Source organism: Myotis lucifugus, unplaced genomic scaffold (assembly GCF_000147115.1).
Source record: "Myotis lucifugus unplaced genomic scaffold, Myoluc2.0 scaffold_472, whole genome shotgun sequence".
NCBI lineage: Eukaryota > Metazoa > Chordata > Mammalia > Chiroptera > Vespertilionidae > Myotis > Myotis lucifugus.
The window spans coordinates 135,547-159,043 of NW_005871520.1; the positions used below are offsets into that span (position 1 = coordinate 135,547).

A 23,497-nucleotide genomic window follows, 5' to 3' on the forward strand; every position below is an offset into this window, starting at 1 on the left:
ATATATATATATATATATAATTTCTCTGCTGGTTCTCAGTACATTTTATATATTTTTTAAAAAATATATTTTATTGATTTTTTACAGAAAGGAAGGGAGAGGGATAGAGAGTTAGAAACATCGATCAACTGCCTCCTGCACTCTCCCTACTGGGGATGTGCCCGCAACCAAGGTACATGCCCTTGACTGGTGAACCTGGGACCCTTGAGTCTGCAGGCTGACGCTCTATCCACTGAGCCAAACTGGTTAGGGCTCAGTACATTTTATAATAAGAGTAAGTTTCAGCTCCCAGTGAGCTTGCCTCACAGCAGCTGGCCCCAAGGGACAGAAGTACACAGAGAGGCCTAAATTACTTCATGATCTGTCCCAGCAGCCCCCAGAGCCCTTGTTGAAGCCTGGTGAGATGTTAGACACTGGAAAAAAGGCTGCTTTTTCAGGGCTTTTAGGAAAGGATTTCTTTCTGGCTTGGAGTAGTTGGATTTCTTTGTCTTTCTGGTTTCAGGCCTCTAATTGTTTTTAGACTTCTGAAATGTGCCACCCTCACCATAGTGCCTTCATTTTGGTTTCCATGGTTATTGGATGAATTGTATTTTTATGATAGCACAAGTAGCTGTTAACCAATAACGTGGTCAAGCAGTCCCCTGTTCACTGTGGGTTTCTGTTTTCTGGTGGTAGATCTGTATTTTTATTTTCAGTTGCAAAACTATCCATTCCTGTATCCCTCCCTCCTTCCTTCTTTAACATGCATGGGTGGCAGGATCATGAGGAGTGGGAATAAGTACAAATAAAGATTAAAAAAATACATAGACCCATCCTGGCTGGTGTAGCAGTTGGTTGGAATGTGGTCCCATACACCGAAATGTCGGGTTCAATTCTCCGTCAGGGCACATACCTAGGTTTCGGGTTTGATCCTCAGTCCCGGTCCGGGCAAATGCAGGAGGCAACCGATCTATGTTACTCTCTCACATCGATGTTTCTCTCTCCTTCCCCTCTCTAAAAATCAATGAACATGTCCTCGGGTGAAGATTAAAACTATATCTATCCTGGCTTAGGGACCTCGGAGCCTTTGGGGGAAATGCAAGGGGCAAATCAATGGGACTCTGATAGGTGTAGAGGCTAGTGTCCTGGACATCACATACTGACAGGCTTTTCAAGGAAGATGTAAAACAAACAAGTTCCTTTTCCTTGTCTCAGTTGCATAGTGATAATGGATGGTACTACAAGAAGCATTTTGTTCTTTCGCTTTGTCTTAATGAATGAACCTTCTCTTAAGTCATCTATCACAGGCTTTGTTTGAAAAGACTGCTAATTTCTCTCATTATCTGTGTGCCCCATTTCACCAGTTGTGTTCTAATGCAGTCACTGGGTTTCTTTATTTTTCCAAGTAATCTTCCAAGTCCTGTAATGCCCTGATTAGTAATCCCAATGTCTCCCATTTCCAAGCCCCCTGGGGGCTTAAGCAGTGCAAAGAAGTCAATCTTACTTTCATTCCGCAAAGGAGGGAGAAATGTAGAGTCTTGAGCAGCCCACCCACCTTGTTATTTCTGACACAGCTACATGGTATCACTCTGGAAGAGCTGTCCTGCACGGTCCAGGGATGTGTGGTCACTGCTGCTCAACACCCTTGTTGGACCAGGTTCCTGCCAGCTTGATCCCAGGCTTGGATTCCAAGGTTAGAGCTTTTTCGGCGTATGCTCATGTGCTTAGCCATTCTCCCCAAAGCACTGCACTCTGGGCTGTGCGTTGAGCCTGTCACCAGGCTGGGCTCCCAGTCTCCTGGTGAGTTCTCTTTGGAGGCATAGAGGTGCCCTCAGGGTCACACCATTTTCAAACCTTGTATCAGGGTTTGGAGGCTTAATCCTTTTTCTTCCTAAACCTAATCCAAGACATTTTTTGGTAAGTGAATTCTATTTCCTCTCCTGAATTCTGCCTACAAAGGATTCTCAGGAATGGCAGGCAGCCTTCAACAAGACAACTCCCCTAGAACTTTGGGTGCTTACTCACCTTGCTTTTCATATGTAAGAAGGATCCTCTTATGATTTGGCAAAGCATAGATCTGCTCCCAAGAGACTGTGTCTCCACCTATAGTCCTAAGAGAAGTAGGCATTCTTGAAAATTTACTTGCTTTGTTTGCACACACCCTGTTAGATATTTGGGGGACAAGGTTTTAACTTAAAAACGAAGGATTTTCGGTTCCCTCAACTTTTATAAGAATCAAACAATAATTCGTATGTTTATTTCATTGTCTTTGTTTTAAACTTTTAAAAATATGGTGTGACTCAGTGGTTGAGCATCGACCTACGAACAAGGAGGTCATGGTTCGAGTCCCAGTCAGGGCACATGCCCAGGTTGCGAGCTCGATCCCCAGTGTGGGGTGTGCAGGAGGCAGCTGATCAATGATTCTCTTTCATCATTGATGTTTCCTCTCTGAAGTCAATAAAAATATTTTTAAAAAAATAAAAATATGAGATATAACAAGAATGCCTGCAGGAAAACCCCCACAAATGTATAGTTTAACAATTCTAAGGAAAATATACCTGTAACCACCGCCCATGTCAAGAAATGGAATATTGCCAATACTCAGTAGCACCCCCTTCTAAGTCATAACATCCTCTCCAGAAGAAACAGCTATCTTGACTTTTCTTTGCATTTTTGTCACCTATATTTACACCCTTAAACGATATAGTTTATTTTCACTACTTTTCAAAGTTTGTACACATAGAATCATATTGTGTGCATTTTGGGTTTGCTTCTTTTGCTCAGCTTGTGTGTGAGTTGCATCCATTTGATGACCACATTTATTTTTATTGCCAACAGTGTTTCATGATAGGAATATGTCACAATGTATCCTGTAGTTGATGGACACCTGTGTTGCTTCTATCAAGAACAGTGCCAACAACAACATCCTTACACATTTTCTGTTGTGTATGTGAACAGATTTCTTTAGGTTATTACGTCAGAGTGCAATTGCTTTGCCAGGTAATGCCAGTTTTCTAAGCGATTGTACCAGTTTACTTTCTGGCCAGTAGTATATGAGAGTTTCAGTTGCTTCACCTCCTTACAAATAGTTGGTATTGTCAGTTTTACATTTTTTAACTATTCTTGGTGTGTAACGATATCTCTTGTGGTTTTAATTTTCTTTCCTTGGTTACTACTGATGCACTTTTTTATTGGTTAACTAGGGGCCCAGTGCACGAAAATTGTGTGTGGGCAGGGTCCCTAGTGGCTACCGGCTGCTGGCTGGGGCCTCCCTTCCCCTTGGGTGCCTGCCACCACTGCCCCCTGGTGGTCAGCGCACGTCTAACTGTTGGTCAAACTTCCGCCCGTGGGGACAATTTGCATATTAGCCTTTTATTATATAGGATATGTGCTCAAAAGTGATATGTATTCTACAGTTATTAGATTCAGTGTTGTATATAATGCCATTAGATTAAGTTTATTAATTATATTCAAATCTTTATCCTTAGTGATTGTTTTTTGGCTTATTCTAGCTACGATAGAGAGAACTGTGTTAAAATATTTAACTATGACTATGAATTTGTCTATTTCACTTTTTATTTTTGCTTTATATCTTTGGCCCTATTATCAAGTGCATACTATTTTAAAGTTGTTATACTTTCTTGGTGAATTTTTTTTGCCTTAAACTCTATTTTATCTGATATAACTATCCCATCTTTCTGTTGTTGTTAATCTATGCACGTTATATCATTTCCCACCTTTTTAGTTTCATCCTTTCTGTGTCTATGTTTCAGACATGTCTTATAAACAGCATATAATTTGATTTTTGTTTTTTATAGCCTGTCGTTGTCTCTTAACTGGATCATTTAGTCCCTGTTTAGTTAATATAGCCACTGATGTATTTAGGTTTAAATGCCTTCATATTTTATGCTTTCAATGTGTTTATCCTGCCAGTTCTTCATTTCATTTTAGCTTTCTTTCCTTTTGCGGGGGGGGGGGGGGCACAGGCATTTAATCATTCAGGTGTTTTCTTTTTTACTAGTTTGGGTGTTATGCACTATCTCTTAATGGTTGTCCCTGAAATTTTATTTTAACCAAAGTTGATAAAAGTAGAAGTGATAAATAGCCCTACTCTTCTTTTGACTGTACAGGAACTTTAGACCACTTGAATCCCATTTGTCCGCTTCCCACTTAGTGGTAGACTAGTTGTAATGCCCTGCGTCAGCTTTGATTACAGTCATTTAAGGACCAACAGATGGAACAAATGTGATGAGGGAGGAAAAAGTCAGAGAGCAAAGAATTTACTTGAGAAAACTATGTACATTTGTCAGGACTCTTGGTTGCAAGTAATGAGCTCAGACTCTTAACTTTAAAAAGAAAGTCTGTTGGCTTATTGAACTGCAGAGCTAAATCCAGGGGCTCAAAAAATATTTTTAGGGCTCTGTGTGTGTGCGTCTCCATCTCTCCCAGTTGCCCAGCCTTGCTTGTCTTAACTTGGCTTCATTCCTCAAATGAACTCTTCTGAGTTGCTCCCATCCTGGCAAAGGGAATGGGATGTTCTGATTGTCTACTTTGGGTCAAGTATCCAGCCTGTGTGCTAGAGGCCTGAGGCCCTATGAATGACAGTCCCATCAGGACTAAATGGAATGGGGGCGGAGGTCCTCTAAGGAACCAGAGAGGGAAGTGGTGCTGGGCAGACAAAAGTTAAAGCTCCCACAGCCCACTGCAGTAATGATTGGAAGAGTGAGGCAAAGGAAGAAGAGGGCTAGAGAGGTCGTCATTGGAATGAACTTAGTTAATCAGGTACAAGAAAAACAGAGGAGGACATCACATGTTCATGAGCCCACCGAAAGGGAAGGAAGGGTCTGTTTGAACAGTTCCTTTGCCCACCAGCCACTGGGCACTTTGGCTTGTTGGCTGAGGACATGGAGGTGGTTCACAGCAGCAGGGGTGAGGGAGCGAGTGGAGGGGCTCTCTAGCATGTGGAGGTTTACTCAGCATAACAGCCATGGCGCTTGCTAGTCCCATAGTCCTTTTTAAGAGAAACTTCTACACCCACAACTCCTGTTCATGCCGGGGAAAGCCCCAGACGGTCATGTTTTCTACATGAAATCATGCTCTATCCCTACCCGCTAGTAGTCAGAACTTACTGGACCAGAGATGGACATCAGACCCAACAACAGCCAATTCCTAGGCTCTCGAGGGACCTGTGCAAGGGCTGTGGGCTCACTCTGGGTTAGGAACCTCCGCTGTGCTGCTGACTAACGGAACAAAAAATGGGAGGAACTGTTTACTCCTGAAATTGGGGATAAGACCACGACCACTGGGGTTGTCGTTTATGTGCTCATTGAGATGACATGAAAAGTACCTGGTACTTAATGAGTCCACATCACACAGTCACTGCCTCCTCGAGGGGCAGCGTTAAATCAGGACGAAATCCCAGGTCTTGGGATTCCCAACCCAGTGTGCTCTCCTAGGTGAACCCCAGGGAACGAGCAGTGCATTGAAGGAGGGAGAGAGAGAGAGGGCCCTTATGGCTCCAGCCACACTCGGAAAGCACCATATGTGCAACAGTGTTCTGGTCTATGTCTTCAGGTTTCAAAGCTGAAAATAAGAAACAGCTGAAGGGAGCTAAGGCTTGAAGAAATGATGAAAAGCCCAGCTGAGATTTTTGTCATCTTCAGAGTTTTAAGTTGTCTCGTTTCCAATAGTGTGTGTATGTGTGTAGGTATGTATGTATACAGGGCTCTTTCGTGGTTCACAGTCTTGTACTCTGTGTATTTTCAAGCGAAGATGCACAAAACTTTAGGGAGATTTATTTTGATTTGAAGAAAGATCTAAAATCATTACCATTACAGTTGCTTAGTTAATACAGTTTGTAGTTATTTGCCCTGGAGCTTTGTATGCCTGGTGATGTGGGGAGAAAATATCTTTTTTTAAAAATATATTTTATTGATTTTTTACAGAGAGGAAGGGAGAGGGATAGAGAGTTAGAAACATCGATGAGAGAGAAACATCGATCAGCTGCCTCCTGCACACTCCCTACTGGGGATGTGCCCGCAACCAAGGTACATGCCCTTGACCGGAATCAAACCTGGGACCTTTCAGTCCGCAGGCCGACGCTCTATCCACTGAGCCAAACTGGTTAGGGCAGATAATATCTTTTTATCCCTTTGTCCGGACTAAGTAGAATTCTGAGCTGCCCTGGATACTTTTTATCCCTTGCTTACTTTTTTATTAAAAGCAAAATTCCCGCCACTTTGACACGGACATGGCCTCCCTAGGTAGGAAGTAAGTGCATTTTCGTCGTTATACAAACATGGGATATGAAAACAGAATTAAGGCTCCTGCCCTCAAGATTGCCCCTGAGGGAGAGGCAGAGCCCAGACTAGAAGCCTGTTGGGTCCCTTTGTCTGAGTCATTTCAGCATGGGGTAGGGCCTTTGGTGCAGCTCCCCACTGCCCCCCAAATTAATGAAACTCTGTGAACTGATCCAGCTGGCCTCTCTCCCTGACCCTGTCAGACACTGGGAGCTGCAGCCAGACGGAGTCTCTTACTCTGGGTAAGATGTTTCCTACCTCGGGGCTTTTGCTGGCACTCATTCCTCGGTCTGCCTTCCCCTGTCCTCCCGCCTCTGGCCCCATTCTCAGCCATCCCTCAGAGTCTAACTCAGGTGCCAGCTCTTCGAGAAGCTTGGCTAAACCCCCAGTGGTTAAAACCCCGGTCTTCAGGGTCAGGCCTGACTTCAAGAGGGGGCTCTGCTGCTCTCTGTCGGAGTGGTTTGGGGTAAGTCATTTGTCACGTAAGTCCCCTCAGGCTTAGTTTCTTCATCTGTAGCATGAAGACAGTACTATTTCGAATCAGTGCTTCTCTAACGTACAGCACAGGAGTTCCCGGTCATCTTGCTGAAATGCCAGTGCGGATCCAGCGGGTGCCCAAGAGTCGGCATTTCTAACCAACTCCTAGGTCCTGGGAACAGCATTCGGAGTGCAAGGCTTGGGAGAGATGTTGGGAGGATGAAGTGAAATGAGGCAGGAAAGTGCTTACTATCTGTGCCCTTCAAATAGTCTTGCCTAGCGAATGACAGCTGCGGCTGTTTTTGTTGCCTTTTATTATTATTTAATGGCTCATTTCTCCAGCTGGAGGTCACATCTTTATTCTTTAAAACAAGGGCTTTCCCTCTTTTATGGCACAAAGACTTTTCCCTTTATACTATGGGTTGGGATTTTTTTTTCTTTGTTTGTTTTTTATTTATTTTTATTTAGGGGAGCTTTTTTTGATAAAGATATCTTTGTCTCCTACCAGACTTGAGGGTGGAGTCTTTATCTGTTTCCTGACTCCCTACTAGTGCTTACATGGCCTTGTACATAGCAAGTGTTGACTACATACTTGGGTTTTCTTTTTTTTTTTTTTATTCCATGGAGATCTGTGTAACAGTAGGGATTCTATAGCTAATGGTTTGAATAGTCTCAGCTCTACTAATGCCCAAGATAATGATGACGGGGATTATTTATTCATGCAGTAAATGTTTATCGAGCACCTGCTGTGTGCCAGGCATAGTTCTAGGCATAATACAAAGCATGATACAAAGTTTCTGCCATTAGGAGCTTACATTATACTTAGGGGAGACAGATAATAAAGAAAGCGAATCTATATATATAAAAGGTTAAGTGACCGACTGTATGTCTGTCCGACCGTCTGACCAACCAACTGGCCAGTATATATGACGTGCACTGGCAATTTAAAAATAAACGCTGACTCACACATGTGCGATACATGTAAAGCTCTTGCTGGCACCAATCACATGCGTGTGTTTCAGTCTGTCATTGTCAATCATGGTTGTTCTGATTCCAAGAATTGATTTGTCCCATCTGACACTGGCTTCCCATTTAAATTAATTTGAAGACAGTTTCCCGTGATGCCAGCATTGGCGATGATTATTAATAAATCACAAGGACAAACTCTAGACAGAGTAGGCATATTCCTATCTGAACCTGTTTTTGGACATGGTCAGTTATATGTTGCTTTCTCTCGAGTTTGAAGAACAAGTGATGTTAAAGTTTAAGTTGTAAATACTTCATCACAAGGGAAATTAGTCAAGTACTCTGAAAGTGTTTTTACTCTTAATGTGGTATACAGGAAGATATTAGAATAAGTTTAATCAATTTATCAGTCATTGTATCAATGTTGTTTTTATATCATGTTTTTGTTGTTTTTATATCATGTCTTTGTTGTTATATCATGTTGTTATTGTTTATTTATTAATCAATTTATATATTATTATCATATACATTTTACTAATTTTCTTTCATCTCTGACATTTCTATTATAGAGAAAGGGTGAATAGCGATATTAAAGTATTTCTTCTAATTAATTTCCTTTCAATGTGCATGAATCCGTGCACCGGGCCACTAGTTACATATAAAATGATAAGCTCCTTGAGGGCAGAGGATGTGTCTGACTCATCGTAGTGTTTCCTCATGTTAGGTGTCCAGGCACAGTGTCACCTGGCCACTCTGCAGCTGTGTATGCTCTCACTTTTCACATGGACAGTCCCTATGGTGTGACATGGTACTTCCTCGTGTCCCCTTCACTAACCCACAAATCCACTCAAACGAAAGCATTGGTGAGCTAGATAGATGTCACTAGAGATTTTATTCCTGACTTGCCTACCCATCGTGATGCTCAGCAAACTAAATGGCCCACAGAACCCACCTTCTCGGAAGCAGTGGGAGTCTGGAGACAAAACAGAGCCAAGCTTTACTTCCGAAGCCCTTCCTTGTTTATGTTGACGAGACTTCTGTACTGAGGGTATTCACTCCCAGTTTCTTCTTAGCAAGTCCTTTTCAGTTCACGCCTTTTACATGGCAGGCTGGCGAGGACTTGGTCAGCAGACTCCTCTCTCTCTACTCTCTCTAGTGATCTCAACCCATCCCAAGGCTTTAAGTGTCATTCAGGTCTCTGTTTAAATGTCACTTCCTTAGAGACGTTCCTTAACAGCCCTCTCTAAAATAGCACACGTGTGCATGCACACAGATGCACACTCAGCCTGCTTTATTTCTCTTTATAGCTATGTTATTTTTAAAAGTTATTGTCTGTCTCTGAAGGTAGGGACTTTGTCCTGTTTACTGCTTGTCAGTACTTGGAACAGTGCCTCGCATAACAGTTGACAGTCAACAAATATTCGTTGAATAAATGATATTTTTTTCCTTTGGAAATTCTCAAAATCCTCATGAGGTGTAGCAGGACAGCCGTCATTAGCCTGTTTACAGATGAGGAAATTGGCTCAGAGGAGTTAAAGGCTTTGCCTGAAGTCACAGGGCTGGGACGCAGTAGAGCCGCTTGTTGAGAGCCAAGTCTTGTGGGACTCACCTCCCCAGAGGGTAGCCTCTGCCTCGCCTACTGAGGCTGGGGACACTGGGTGACCTGGAAGCACGTGGATACCTCCACTGGGCTGCTAGGGGTGCCACACGGAAACCCCGAGTTCTCACTCTCTCGGGAACCTGTGCATAAAGGAACAGCGTCAGGCCAACCTCAGGACCTGCTTCCTCCCGTCTCACACAAGGCACTGTTGTTTCTCCAGCCCTTTGCAGGGCTCACACGCCAGGTGCACAGGCCCTGGGGGACATTCGTTACTGTTAATTCCATAGCTCAGAGCCCCAATGGCAAAAGGAAGGACAAAGCTTGAACACATTTTTAAAAAAGTGTTTCTTGGTTATAGAAATCCCTGTAGCCGCCTGGATCCCCGCGGATTAGTGTAAAGCTGCAGTAAATAAAGCCAAATGGAACAAGCGGGGATATGACATTTGAATAAAAGGAAACCCTCCTCAGCTCAGAGGGGGTCCGAACTCTATTTTTCTTATGCCAACACCACCCTATCTTGTGGCTGACTTGTTGAGGGAGTCTAGAATATGTTGTCTTTTTTATTTTTTTAAAGAGTATTAAGTTTTATTCTAGCAGGCAATTAAGATACGGGTGGGTCCCATCAGGCTTGCTTTTATTCTTCCAATTTGAATTTATTCTTCATGGCATATCCTCTGAGTCTCATCATGAGCGGCCATATTCTGGGCTGGAATGCCATTGTCTCCCAGTTCTGTGTGATCTCTGGTATCACTGTTTACCCCGTAGCAGGCAATCCCTACAAGGCTCAATGAAGTCCTGCCCTGTGCAAGTGCAGTCCAGCTTTCAGCCAGGAAACTGCCCACCACTCTATGCTGCTCGCTCCATCCTGGCGCCCTGCCTCAGAGATTCCAGCCACCTCAGCAGCGCAGAACTCAGATCTGCTGCTCAGTGAGACAGCCACGCTGCCTGGGCTCCATCACCCTCCCCCCAGTCAGCAGGTGCCTCAGGACTCCAGGTGGGGCGGTCATGCGCTCACCCCCCATGTTTCCCTTCTCTCTAAGATCACAGTCCTGTGCAGCTGGCTGTTCAAAGCGTGAAAGCATATTTTGTTCAGCTTTATACTTGTTTATGGCAGAAGAGTGGATCCAGTTCCAGTTTTTCTGTCAAGGCCTGAAATAGAAGTGGAAGTGGAGGTTCAGTTTGGGAACGCTGCTGAGGTGTTAGTATCTGTGGGACATCCGGGTAGGATGCCCAACAGGCCATGGGGTGTTCACGTATGGAGACAGTCGGGACTGGAGATTTCAGATTCTGTAGTCACAAATTCGGTGGGAGTTAAAGCCAAGGGAATGAATGTGCTCACTTAGCTACAGAATGGTTAGAGAAGGAGTAGAAGAACATTTTTCTTTTTAAAAAACCTGAGCAGACATAGCTAGAGAAGTAGGTGAGGAACAGGAGCCGTCACTGTCACAGAAACCACCTTGAATAAATGGCTCACCAGGGGGAGAGACAGCTGCCAGGAGCCTATTTTCTCCGTAGCTGTAATGCTTACCAACCCAGAGACCGGCTTTCTCCAGTGCTCCTGAGACTTTGTAAAGTTTCACCGGGTGATCATTAAAGAGAAACCCACATACGTAGGCTCCAATACCAATCTTTAGCATTAAAGCCACATCTGTCCGGAGGAAGCTCAGAATTCCTTCCAGACATAATCATACATTTGTGCTTCTAGCCTTCCTGGGGCTTAAATAGCTGGCAAGTATGATCATCATTTTCATAAAGTTGAGAGGAGGCCCTGGAGAGGTTAATGAAAACATTAAAGTCGGTTGTGGAGTCTGCCCTGTTTCTAAGTTTCAGTTCCTAGTTGTCTAGAGACTTTATAGGGTTTCAAACTTGGAAGTTGCACTAACACAGTCCCTTGTTTTCAGGTGGAGAAACTGACACTCATCAATGAGAGGGCTGTAAGTAGAGATAAACAACAACAATTCAATGAAGCCAGCTGAAGCAAAAAGGAACATTTATTATAAGGGTACTAAGATAGCTGATGGAATTCAAAAGGCAAGGATAAAGCTGAGCTTTGAGAATAGCCTGGAGCCATGACTGGAATGCCCTTTGTTTCCACCCTCTGCTTTTTTCTGGCTCTGATTCGTTCTTCTCTCATTTTAGACCAGCTTCTTGTGCACCATACCCCCCACCCCCTCCCATCAAGAAAATGTTCACCATTCCTGAGTTTATAGCTTAGGAAAGAAGTGATCCATTCCCCTCCACTCAGGAAGTCAACCTGGTTCTAGAACAGGGGTGGGCAAACTTTTTGACTCGAGGGCCACAATGGGTTCTTAAACTGGACCTGAGGGCCGGAACAAAAGCATGGATGGAGTGTTTGTGTGAACTAATATAAATTCAAAGTAAACATCATTACATAAAAGGGTACGGTCTTTTTTTTTTTTAGTTTTATTCATTTCAAACGGGCTGGATCCGGCCCGCAGTTTGCCCACGGCTGTTCTAGAATCACAACTCATGTTCCTTTGGAGAAGGTCTCGGTGGACAAATTGGAGCCATCCAGGGTCCAATCCGTTGCAGCCAAGGGACTGGGGCAGCATAGTTGTACACACACGGCTGCGGGAGCCCTACCTCTGTATCCATGGGTATAAATTGCTGGAGGAAGGAAGAATATTTTCCAGGAAAAAGTAAGGGGGCAGATGGCTGTGCAGCCAGCCCAGTAGATGTTTAGGACGCGAGGGTTCCATCAACATATTACCAGTGGCAGAGCCAGGACCAAGACCCACAGCCTCTGATCCGGCCGCAGCCTTTCCTGAGGCTGCCTCACCTGGGGAGCAGTGGTGATTATTGGATCAGGTTATGAGGAGAGACAGTCACATGGACGCTCACTGCCTCAGTTCTCCTTCCTATCGGTGTGAAGAAATAGAGGCCCTGCCTGGGAGTGCAGGGATCCCGAGCTCTGGAGCCGGCACAGCCAAAGGCAGGTTCCTCCGTATTAGTCCAAACTCTTAGTCACCCGTCTCAGAAACCCAGATCAAACCAGCCCGAGCACAGAGCGCATTGGAAGGCCACTGAGGTCCTCACAGGACTGACGGGAGAACCGAAGATTCCAGGGCACCTGCGGGAGTCTGGAATCCGTGCCTCCAGGACACGTACACGTGTGCTCACTTCTTTTCTTTCCCTTTTTCAATTTGTATCTTTCATCTCTGATTTCTGCTTGGCTCTGGGACCACAAGGTGTCCTCTGTACTCTGGGGCGTGTGGCTGCCAGCAGTCCTGGGGTCATACCCAGACCCCTGTCTGACCAAAGAGAAGAGTCTTCAGGTAGAAAAATCCCAGAGAAGTATTGAGGGGATGGAGTCCTATAATTGGCTGGGCCTGTTCCCTTGCTCACCCCTCGGGTCTGGAGAAGGCAGGGGGTATTTTAAGAAGGGAGACCTTCCCCCTCCCTTCCACTCTCTCTGAGGAATCAATGGAAAAATATCCTCACTCCTCAGGTGAGGATTATTAAAAAAAAAAAAAAAAAAAGGAGCCCTAACCAGTTTGGCTCAGTGGATAGAGCATCGGCTTGAGGACTGAAAGGTCCCAGGTTCGATTCCGGTCAAGGGCGTGTACCTTGGTTGCGGGCACATCCCCAGTGGGGGGTGTGCAGGAGGCAACTGATCAGTGTTTCTCTCTCATCGATGTTTCTAACTCTCTATCCCTCTCCCTCCCTCTCTGTGAAGAATCAATAAAATATATTTTTAAAAAAAAGGAAGGGGACTTCAAGCAGGGTCAGCAAAAGCCTCTTTTGTTCTGTGTTTGTCTCCCCAGGTGACCATGGAGACTGGCGGGCTCCCCCTGGAGCTGTGGCGCATGATCTTAGCCTACCTGCACCTCCCCGACCTGGGCCGCTGCAGCCTGGTGTGCAGGGCCTGGTATGAACTGGTCCTCAGTCTCGACAGCACCCGCTGGCGGCAGCTGTGTCTGGGCTGCACCGAGTGCCGCCACCCCAACTGGCCCAACCAGCCTGACGTGGAGCCCGAGTCCTGGAGGGAGGCCTTCAAGCAGCATTACCTCGCCTCCAAGACGTGGACCAAGAATGCCCTGGACTTGGAGTCCTCCGTCTGCTTTTCTCTCTTTCGCCGGAGGCGGGAACGCCGGACCCTGAGTGTCGGGCCAGGCCGTGAGTTTGACAGCCTGGGCAGTGCCTTGGCCATGGCCAGCCTGTATGACCGCATTGTGCTGTTCCCCGGTGTGTACGAAGAGCAAGGTGAAATCATCCTGAAGGTGCCCGTGGAGATCGTCGGCCACGGGAAGCTGGGGGAGGTGGCCCTGCTCGCCAGCATCGATCAGCACTGCTCGACCACACGCCTGTGCAACCTCGTCTTCATGCCAGCCTGGTTCTCGCCCTTCATGTTCAAGGTGGGCACCCCCATCAGAGGATGGCCTCTTCAACCCTGACCCTGAGTTTGGCCTCTTCTCAGTGACCCTTTTTTGTTGGAATTGAGAGTTAAATTGTTATTGCTCTAACACACTCCCCTGAGTTCTGCTCCAGTTGAGAAGTAGGCACAGGATCAATAGAGATTAACATTCTGCTTTGTTCTTGGCAAAGCTGTATTAAAAGTGAGCCTTGGACTTGAGTCTGAAGTTGCTTTGTATTTCTTCCCTTCCAAACTGGGTCAACTGAAGCCAAGGTGCAGCAACTAGGTAGGAAATCCAGGTTCTGGAGCGTGCCACATGGTGACAGAAAGCAGAGAACACTTTGTGGCAGCATGCCCAGAGGGAGCCAGAGAGGGGAGGCCAGCAACCTTCAGTGCATCAGCCCCACCCTGTGGAGGGTCAAGGAAGACCAGGTTTTTACCAAGAGCGACTGGAGAGAGGGTCAGGAAATACCAGTCCCAAAACATTCCTCCCAGGAACACTGACAGAAGTTGTGTTCACAGCAAAGCATGTACGGAGGTGCTGGTAGCTCCTGGCAGAGAGTCTGCAGTTTTCCATTGCCTAGGAACTAATTGCAATCCCTGGATTATGTCCCTAGTCAATAAAAATTATATTGCCACTTTACCACCAATGTCCGCTAAATTGTCTCTCAGATTTGTAATGATCATCATACCAACAATCATTTGTGATGCACTCACTGTGTGCTGGGCATGTTTTTTAGCCATTATTAAGATGGGTTGTATTATCTGGTTTATAAACGAGCAAACAGAGGCTCAACAAGATTAAGTGACATACCCAGATCTCAGATTTATAAAGGGACAGAGATAGAATCCAGAGTCTATGTTCATAATCTAGGTGAACTTTTCTGCTATTATTCGTTTCTACTCTTGTCCCCATCCATTTGGGATCGGATGGAGGGAAGGGCAGGCAACTCCAAATTATCTGTCTTCCCTCTGATGCAGAGCAGCTCCCAGGTCCCGCTTGGCATCAGCTGGCACATGCCCTCGTGGGGAAGGGGGCATGATCAGCAGGGCAAATGGCTCTCCATGCTCCACCCTCCTTAACAAGCAGCTAGAGTACTGACCAGCTACACAGATCTTATCCCTGTCGTCTTCACTTTCTCTTTTTCATTCCCCAGACAACATCAGGTCATGTCCAGTTTGACAACTGCAACTTTGAAAATGGGCACATCCAGGTCCATGGCCCAGGCACCTGCCAAGTGAAGTTTTGCACCTTCAAAAACACCCATGTCTTCCTGCACAATGTGCCCCTGTGTGTCCTGGAAAACTGTGAATTTGTGGGCAGCGAAAACAACTCGGTGACAGTTGAGGGCCACCCGTCTGCAGATAAGAACTGGGCCTACAAGTATCTACTGGGGCTCATTAAGTCCTCTCCCAGTGTGCTCCCCACAGAAGACTCTGACTTTTTAATGTCCCTGGACCTGGAGAGCAGGGACCAGGCCTGGAGCCCAAGGACCTGTGACATTGTCATTGAGGGTAGCCAGAGCCCTACCAGCCCAGTCTCTAGCTCCCCAAAGCCAGGCTCCAAGGCTAGCTCACAGGAGGCAGAGGTGGGCAGTGATGGGGAAAGGCTGGCCCAGACCCCAGACAGCAGTGACGGAGGCCTGAGTCCCAGCGGTGAGGATGAGGATGAGGAGCAGCTCACGTACAGACTATCCTACCAAGTGCAGGGCCCACGCCCTGTCCTGGGGGGCTCCTTCCTGGGCCCACCTCTGCCAGGAGCTTCCATTCAGCTGCCCAGCTGCCTCGTGCTGAACTCACTGCAGCAGGAGCTGCAGAAGGACAAGGAGGCCATGGCCTTGGCCAGCTCCGTGCAGGGCTGCCTTATCCGCAAGTGCCTCTTCCGGGACGGCAAGGGAGGCGTCTTCGTTTGCTCCTATGGCCGAGCCAAGATGGAAGGAAACATCTTCCGGAACCTGACTTACGCAGTGCGGTGTATACACAATAGCAAGGTGCTGTCATTACTCCATAATGCCACGCGGCCTCGAGAGTCACCAGGACATGATTGATTGATGAGAAGTCTCTTGTGGCTATATGCAGAGGAGGGCTTTGATGGGGCTATTTTGCATATATATTTTTTCATCTTTTTCTTAAACTGATAACACACTTGCCTTATCTCCATCATCTGATTTGGGGAAGGCAGTAACTATTTTTATCATTTTACACCATTATAGAGCCTTAGTTGTAGCCCTGTTGAACTGTGGCCTCAGGACTTTTTGCAGGAATTGTGCTGCCATTGAATCAATTATGCAGCTAGTGAGTCTCTGGACAGGAACCTGAAAAATGGATAGTCAGAGTTTTTGACTAAAAAAATATATATATATATCCATGGTGTATCCTGAGCATAATTATATGCTAAGTGGCATTAATTCAAGCAGGGGGCTGTGGGCAGGCATGCAGGGCTTACTGAGCTGGTCCCTGTGCCCAGGAGCAAGGCCTGATCCAGAAAAAAACCGTACTTAGCTTTCTCAGGCAGGGGGATGTTTGCAAAGGCCGGTAGGAAGTGGTAGATCTGGAACTTGATTCCATTCGTAGCTGTGCCCCTGGACCTCTGGGGGAATCTTTGTGTGACCCCAATGCATGTTGAGTGTGAGGACCACCGAATCCCATCCTCTCTAAGGGTCTTTGTCATCCCATCACCCAGTTATTCTGCTCAATAGGTGTGACTGTGGAGCCCAGGGCCAAGCTCCGATCGGGTTTCATTAAAGAACCAGTGTGAGGTTGGTGCAGGGGCAGCCAGGAAGGGCACGGAGATGGCTCTGCCCTGGGCACACACAGTTGGAGAGCGGCCGGCCGTGTGACCTCGAGGCGCTCCTGTCGCCTGCAGGCGGCACAGCACAGACCAGACTCTAAGGAAGAGACTCGGTGTCCCTGAGTGATTTTTTTTTTTAATCCTTTGTGACAGGAAAACAAATGGCTTTCTCTTCCCTGCTTAGATCGTCATGCTCAGGAACGACATTCACCGCTGCAAAGCGTCAGGCATCTTTCTTCGCTTGGAGGGTGGAGGCTTGATCGCCGGCAACAACATTTACCACAACGCGGAGGCTGGCGTGGACATCCGGAAGAGGTCCAACCCGCTCGTTCTGGTACTCCTCTCTGTCGTCACGCCTTTTCAGGGTGGCTCTTGCTTTTCAGAAACCATTTCTGGGGATATTTACATCAGTGTTGCCATCTTAAAAATAGTGCTTTCTGTGTACAAGGGTTCCCTGTTCTTTTCCCTGCAGTCTCCCCGTCAGTAAGAAAGAGGTCCAGTCACAGGGAACACTCACAGGGCCCTGATAGGCTCTCCTTGGTTTGTGACGAATTAAAGATGACGATGTCTGCCCTAAAAGTCACGTGGGTCAGAAATAAAACACCAAGTTAGTCCATTCTTTGCTATAAAAAGGATATTTAGTTCTGAAGGTTATTTGCTTCCTGGATATTGTGAGTGTAGTTTTGCACCAGCGTGAAAGCCACTTAAAATCCTAGCCCATGAGACCAGCGACTTGAGAGACAGGCTTCCGAGAAACTGGGAATGTGATGGACTTTTTATGGACCTGGAAAAATAATACCCACCCTTCTGTGAGTGCTCATTATCTGCCAGGTCATTCTAAGAACGTTGTATATATGTACTTAATTATGGTTTCATCCTTACACAACCCTGTGGGGTAGAATTATTATCCCCATTTTATAGATGAGACATTGCGACACAAAGAGGCTGAGGATCTTTCCAAACCACACAGCCAGTGACGGAGCTGGGGTTTGAACCTAGGCAGTCTTTTCAGGGTCAATGGTCTCAACCCGTTATATCTAAGTTGCCCTTGAAATGCAGAGAAAGGAAAATCCTAACTGTGTTTAAAGAGACATGCCTAGTGTGTCTTCTTTCAAACTCTTCCTCTCACTGTTTTTGCCATGCAGCTGGTGTTTGACGCATGACCATGGCTTAGAAAGTATTTCCGGGGACAGAGGGGGCGGGCCAGTTAGCAGGTGGAAGTGGGAAGGGGGTGTTGCATGTCAGTCCTGGCTTTGTGAAAGGGCGTGGATGGAAATGTCATTGCATACACCCCTCTCACAGAGCTTTCAACCCTGGGGGACTTTTGTTAGGCCATGGTTGCCCTGGTGAGTTGGCCCAACCTGTCAGGAGAAAGTCTGAAAAGTAAGTAAGAATAGGAGTTTGCAACATGGGACACTTTAGGCAAACTGGAACATTCTGTGAAAGAGAAATAGCTAACTTCCTGGTGTAAGTATGGGATTGTATTTGGGGCTGTAAATTAACAATTAGAGTGAAAAAATGTTATCATAATTTATTATAATCTAAAAATTTTGTCACTGGGCAAAAGCAACTAACTGACTGGGAAACAGAAAAAACTAGATTTCAAATCTGGCTCTGCCACAAACATATGACCTTGGGCCTGTTGCCCTTTTGTACGAGGAATTAGAATGATGTCTCCAAGGTTCCTTGTAGCTCACACACCTATGACCTCATGCCCCATGGGATAGCTAAGTTCCCCAGAGCCGTACCTTGCTCCAGCGTTCCTCTGAACAAGAACTGTGGACTAGAAGCCACATGGCTCTCACCCTTCCCCAGATGTGGCCCCCTTGGGTTGGCCAACATTCTCGTGTACTGGGGTGCTGCCCGTTCCTGAAGGTAGGCTCCCCTGACCCTGGGAAGTGTGGCGTGGCCAGATGATTGTGTGTGGGAGCTCAGAAAGTTCCAGTAGCATGCCTGCCGGTGACAAGCAAGAGCCCCCAGTGGTAGGGCCAGCACCACAGCGTCTCACAGGCGAGGCCGTGAAGGCTCCTGTCTTCAGGGTCTCCCTGATTGGTTCCGTGTGTGCACCTGTGCAGGGCAGCAGGGCTTGTGCACTTGGCCGTGTGCTAGGGCTCTTCCAGGGACAGAGCTTTCTCCACTGTATTCGTCCCGGCCTGCTGTGGGGCAGCGTGAGCACTCTGCTTCTGGCTGGCCTATCTGATCTGTCCTTTGTGGCATCTCATGTCACTTGCAGTGTAACCAGATCCACCACGGCCTTCGCTCAGGCATCGTCGTCCTTGGCAATGGGAAAGGCATCATCCGGAACAATCAAATCTTTTCCAATAAGGAGGCTGGCATTTATATCCTGTACCATGGAAACCCAGTGGTGAGGTATGCGCTGCTATCCCCAGACCGTCCTGCTCACCATGGTTCTCATCTGTTTCCCTTCTCCCAGCTTCCCCCCATTTGAAAATACTTTTGTTTGCTAAAGCAACTGAGCAGACGCAAGCACAGAATAGACTGCACCCACAATCCCACAATAGCACAACCACTTTTGTGTTTCTGTGTTCCCTTCCAGTTAACCATGTAGCCATTCTATTCAGCAACTATTACTGAGCACTTCTAACAATGATAACAGAGGTAGCAAGGGCCAGACCCGGAGCTTACTCCCGTCTGGGGGACATATGTGCCCAGAAGAGATTTTAACTCCGGTCAGTTGATAGTGGCCACAGGGATGCTGTGCTAAGATTCGGAGGCTCCATCTGACCTCAGCATGAAGGCACGTCGAGATCTGTCAGGGTGTGAGCTGTAGGTGGAAGGGGCGGTGGCACTACCGGGACCATGGATCTGCCCTCCCAGCTATTGTACGGGACAGACTGGGATAAATCTATCAAAGTATCAGGAGAGGGCGTGAGCCATTCTGCTGTTTGTGCCATAGCAACAAGTATATGAATGCACAGCTCCCAGAGAGGGGATGTGTGGGAAGGCCTTATTAAAAAGGTGGCATTGGGCCCCGGCCGGTGTGGCTCAGTGGTTGAGCATTGGCCCATGAATCAGGAGGTCACGGTTCGATTCCCAATCAGAGCACATGCCCGGGTTGCGGGCTCATTTCCCAGTAGGGGGCGTGCATGAGGCAGCCAGTCAATGATTCTCTCTCATCATTGATGTTTATATTTCTCCCTTTCCCTTCCTTTCTGAAATCAATAAAAATATATTTTAATAAATAAATAAATAAAATGTTGTTTGTATGTGGATGCCAGTCAAGAGAGGCCACAGAGCCTTGTGCTTCTATGGCATAGCTATAGGCTTAGTTTTTAGTCGGTGATAACTGAAGATTGCTAAATGCCGGGCTTCTAGGACTTCAGGAAGCGCTGTATGCTGCTGTGGACTTGAGCCATCTGGGGAAGCCCACAAAAGAAGGCAGTCACCTTGAGTCGGCATCGTCTTCAACGCATGACATTGGTCTGGTCTCACCTGTTTTATTCTCCTTACATTTTAGTGGGAACCACATTTTCAAGGGCCGTGCAGCCGGCATAGCTGTGAATGAGAATGGCAAAGGCCTCATCACAGGTAGGTGGGGATGCTGGAGCCTGGCCGGTCAGGTAGTGGGCTCTGCCTCACCCGCACCCACCCCCCGCCTCCGGCCCCCAGTCCTTCACCTGGACAGACTGGCCTCCTGCTAGTAGTGGCTAACTCGGGGATGCTGGCCCAGTGCTCACAGGATCTCACTGGGTGGCTGGCATCACGCTGTCAGGAACATTGATGCCACACAGAATGTCTGAGCTCCCCCTCTTGGCTTTTGTACGGGCTCCTGCCTGCTCTGGAAACCCATCCCCACTTCCCTTCCCCTCTGCCTGGCCAACTCCTGCTCACCCTGCAGGTCTCAGCCTGGGTGTCACTTCCTCGGGGAAGCCTGCCCAGACCTCCCCTTATACACATACTAGGATACACTCACCGTACCCAGGAGCCCTGCTCTCCGGGACCAGGAGTCGGGGACACAGCAGTGAACAACACAGACACCATCCCTGTTCCAGGAACTGACATTTTAGGAGGGGGAAGCAAGTAAATAAATAAAAGCATACATATGCAAGCAGGAGAAGGCCTATTGGAGGATGATTCGTGCTCGACAGATAGTTAGAATAAGGAGCTAGAGGGACTTTGTGGTATTTAGATTGTGTGGTCAGGGCAGCCCTTTCTGAGAAGGTGGCTTGTAAGCCAGAACCTGGATGATGAGAAGGACCCTGGGAAAAGGACTGGGTTCCATGCAGGGCCTCCTGTGGGAACAGACCTGGCGTGCCCGAGGCGCAGGGAGGTCACGTGTGTGACTGGAGTGTGGTGGACGAGGTGTGAGGGTTTGAGATGGGGTCACAGAGGCAGGACAGGCCAGTCACACAGGGTCTCATGAGCCATTGCACTCTAGTCCCAGCAGGCTGAGCGTCTGCCCTGCCTCAGTGCTGGCGCAGATGGTCCAGGACCACCCTCAGGCTGGGACTCTCCAGCCCACTCCTGGGCAGGTGAAGGGGCGGGAGAGGTCAGCCAGAGCTGAGGCTGAGGACAAGCTAGCGCCTCCTTAGGCTGTTGGGGGAATGGCTGGGTTCTGCCTCAGCCCTTCTGGAAACAGCCCCCCCACCACCACCACCCCAGGGCAGACATCCCCTGCCAATTATTCTTAGTCATCCGTTCCCAAGGCCACTGGGTACAGTGGGAACTGGGAATGTAGGAGAGCACAGACAGACACAGAGCTTGCCTTGGGGAAAGCAGATAGCAAACAAGTCCCTGAAATGCCAAAGAAGGTTTGGGGTGCTGACTGGGTAAGCCCCGAGCTTCCTGGTCCAGATCGTCCTTCCTCTCAGCTGCCCAAGTCCTCGCTGCCAGCGTTGCAGGTGCCCTTGGTCTTGACCCTCTTACTTGCTTCTCCCTAGAAAACGTCATCCGTGAGAATCAGTGGGGAGGTGTGGACATCCGCCGCGGAGGGGTCCCCGTCCTCAGGAGCAACCTCATCTGCTTTGGCTATTCAGATGGCGTGGTCGTGGGAGATGAAGGCAAAGGGCTGATAGAAGGAAACACCATCTACGGTGAGGAGCACGTTCCGGGGGAGGGGTCTGGGGTCCAGTCCTGCCTGGGAGGCTGGAAGCCCAGGACCCTCCTTTGTGGGTCCGAGAAAGTTGTAGCCTTTCCCTGGGCTTCCGAGACCTGGTCTGAATGATAGCACTGATCTCGGGCCACAGTTACACAGACCCTCTCAGAATTCAGGAGCCTCTGGCAAATCGCCATGTAATCAGAGCGATCCCGTGGGGTCAGCAAAGCAGAGAGCTTTGTCTCCATTTAAAACAGCAGAAGGCAGGAGTCAGGTGTTGTGTAAGGACAGGGCCACTTAAGCTTGGATACATGAGCATCATTTCTTGTGACCCAGAGAACTGAATATAATAGGGGAGAAACAGGATAATCATAGAAAGCAAGCTGTTCTCACTTACTCTGACTTTGGGTTAAAGCCTTAGTCTTTCTGAACTGTGTATTTGATGATGGTGAGCATGATAGCAGCTAACTTATTCAGACCCAACGCTGCACGGCCCTTTCTATGCATTATTGCATTTAATCCTCATGTCTGCCTTCTGAGATAGTTAACCCCATTTTATTTTATTTTTTATTTTTTTTTTAAATATATTTTATTGATTTTTTACAGAGAGGAAGGGAGAGAGATAGAGAGTTAGAAACATCGATGAGAGAGAAACATCGACCAGCTGCCTCCTGCATATCTCCCACTGGAGATGTGCCCGCAACCCAGGTACATGCCCTTGACCGGAATCGAACCTGGGACCTTTCAGTCCGCAGGCCGACGCTCTATCCACTGAGCCAAACCGGTTTCGGCAGTTAACCCCATTTTAAAGGGGAGGAAACTGAGGCATGGAGAGGTTCCATTAACGACTCAAAGTCATATAGCTCGGAAGTGGTAGGGCTGAGGTTCAAACTGAAGCCGCCTCTGTCTCTTCAGGGAGGGGTGGGGCTAGATGAACTCTGTGACCCCTTTGGCCCTGTCACTATGGGCTTCTGTGCTTCTGATCTGGAGTGTGGCCTTGACGTTTCTCAGAACACTTTTACACCCGACAGAATGATCCTAGTTGAAAGATCATCCTGACTGTTACTTTCCCTCTCGTATGAAGGAGCCTGCAGCCAGAGCCATGCAGTGACTTGTCCCAGGCCTTTAGCAAACCAGGGACTCTGGCCCGGGCCAGTGCCTTTTTTGCTTCCCCTCGGGGGCGACGCTGGAGGCTGTCACCCTTTGCTGTGTCAGTGACCAACTGCTCTCACTCTCCCAGCTAATAAGGGCTGTGGTGTGTGGATGATGTCGTCCAGCCTGCCCCACGTCACCAGCAACCACGTCAGCTACAATGGCCTGTACGGAGTGGCGGTGTTTAGCCAGAAGGAGGGCTCCAGGGAGCTCCCTGGAGGCCATGGGGCCCAGGAGAACTTCAGCGAGGATGGGGATGCCATCCTCTGGGAGCCCGAGCTGGAGAAGGACGACGACCCGCTGCGCCAGCCCGTCACCATAGCGCTCGTGGAGTCCAACAGTATTAATCACAACGGAGGTGAGTCCCCTCGCCCTCCGCCCCTGCTCCAGAGCCGTCGAGGTCTCACGCCTTAAAATGGCCCTTCACGGGCTGGCCCTTCCAGCCCTCCGGCCTCACTGGCCACTTCTTTTGTCCACTCACCCGATACCCCGGTCCCCAGACTTGAATCCATCCTTTCTTGTCCCCCAGCCCCCCACTTTGCTCATGCTGCTTCTCTTGCTTGAAATTCCCTTCCTCCCGTTCACACAGCCCAGACAACACGAACCTCAGAGCCACTGGCGACGCACCAGCATCCTTCCTCCTCTGCACCGTGCCCTCCCCACCCCAGTGGCAGGTGTTAGGGGGACTTGTGTGTGGAGCTGTTTCCTCAACTCTGATAGGTTGTGAACTGAGGCAAAGACGGAATCCCACCCATGTTGGTGTCCTCTCCCCTGCAGTGCCAAACCCACACCTGGCAGGCAC

The 23,497-nt window shown here is 47.9% G+C and overlaps 1 protein-coding gene across 3 annotated transcripts in view; it reads left to right on the forward strand.

Moving 5' to 3' along the window:
- FBXO10 (F-box protein 10) overlaps nt 1-23,497 on the forward strand; it is a 30,600-nt gene that overhangs the window by 1,620 nt on the left and 5,483 nt on the right. The window contains exons 2-9 of one of the 3 annotated variants that reach the window (XM_006103215.3): nt 1,554-1,672; nt 13,107-13,697; nt 14,854-15,687; nt 16,672-16,821; nt 18,721-18,857; nt 19,966-20,036; nt 21,389-21,541; nt 22,784-23,053. In XM_006103215.3, the coding sequence (XP_006103277.1) occupies nt 1,598-1,672; nt 13,107-13,697; nt 14,854-15,687; nt 16,672-16,821; nt 18,721-18,857; nt 19,966-20,036; nt 21,389-21,541; nt 22,784-23,053 (2,281 nt within the window). In that variant the 5' untranslated portion in view covers nt 1,554-1,597. Of the gene's footprint in view, nt 1-1,553; nt 1,673-11,239; nt 11,256-13,106; nt 13,698-14,853; nt 15,688-16,671; nt 16,822-18,720; nt 18,858-19,965; nt 20,037-21,388; nt 21,542-22,783; nt 23,054-23,497 lie in introns of those variants that run through there. The other 2 variants (XM_023744543.1, XM_006103216.3) reach the window with 2 other exon arrangements.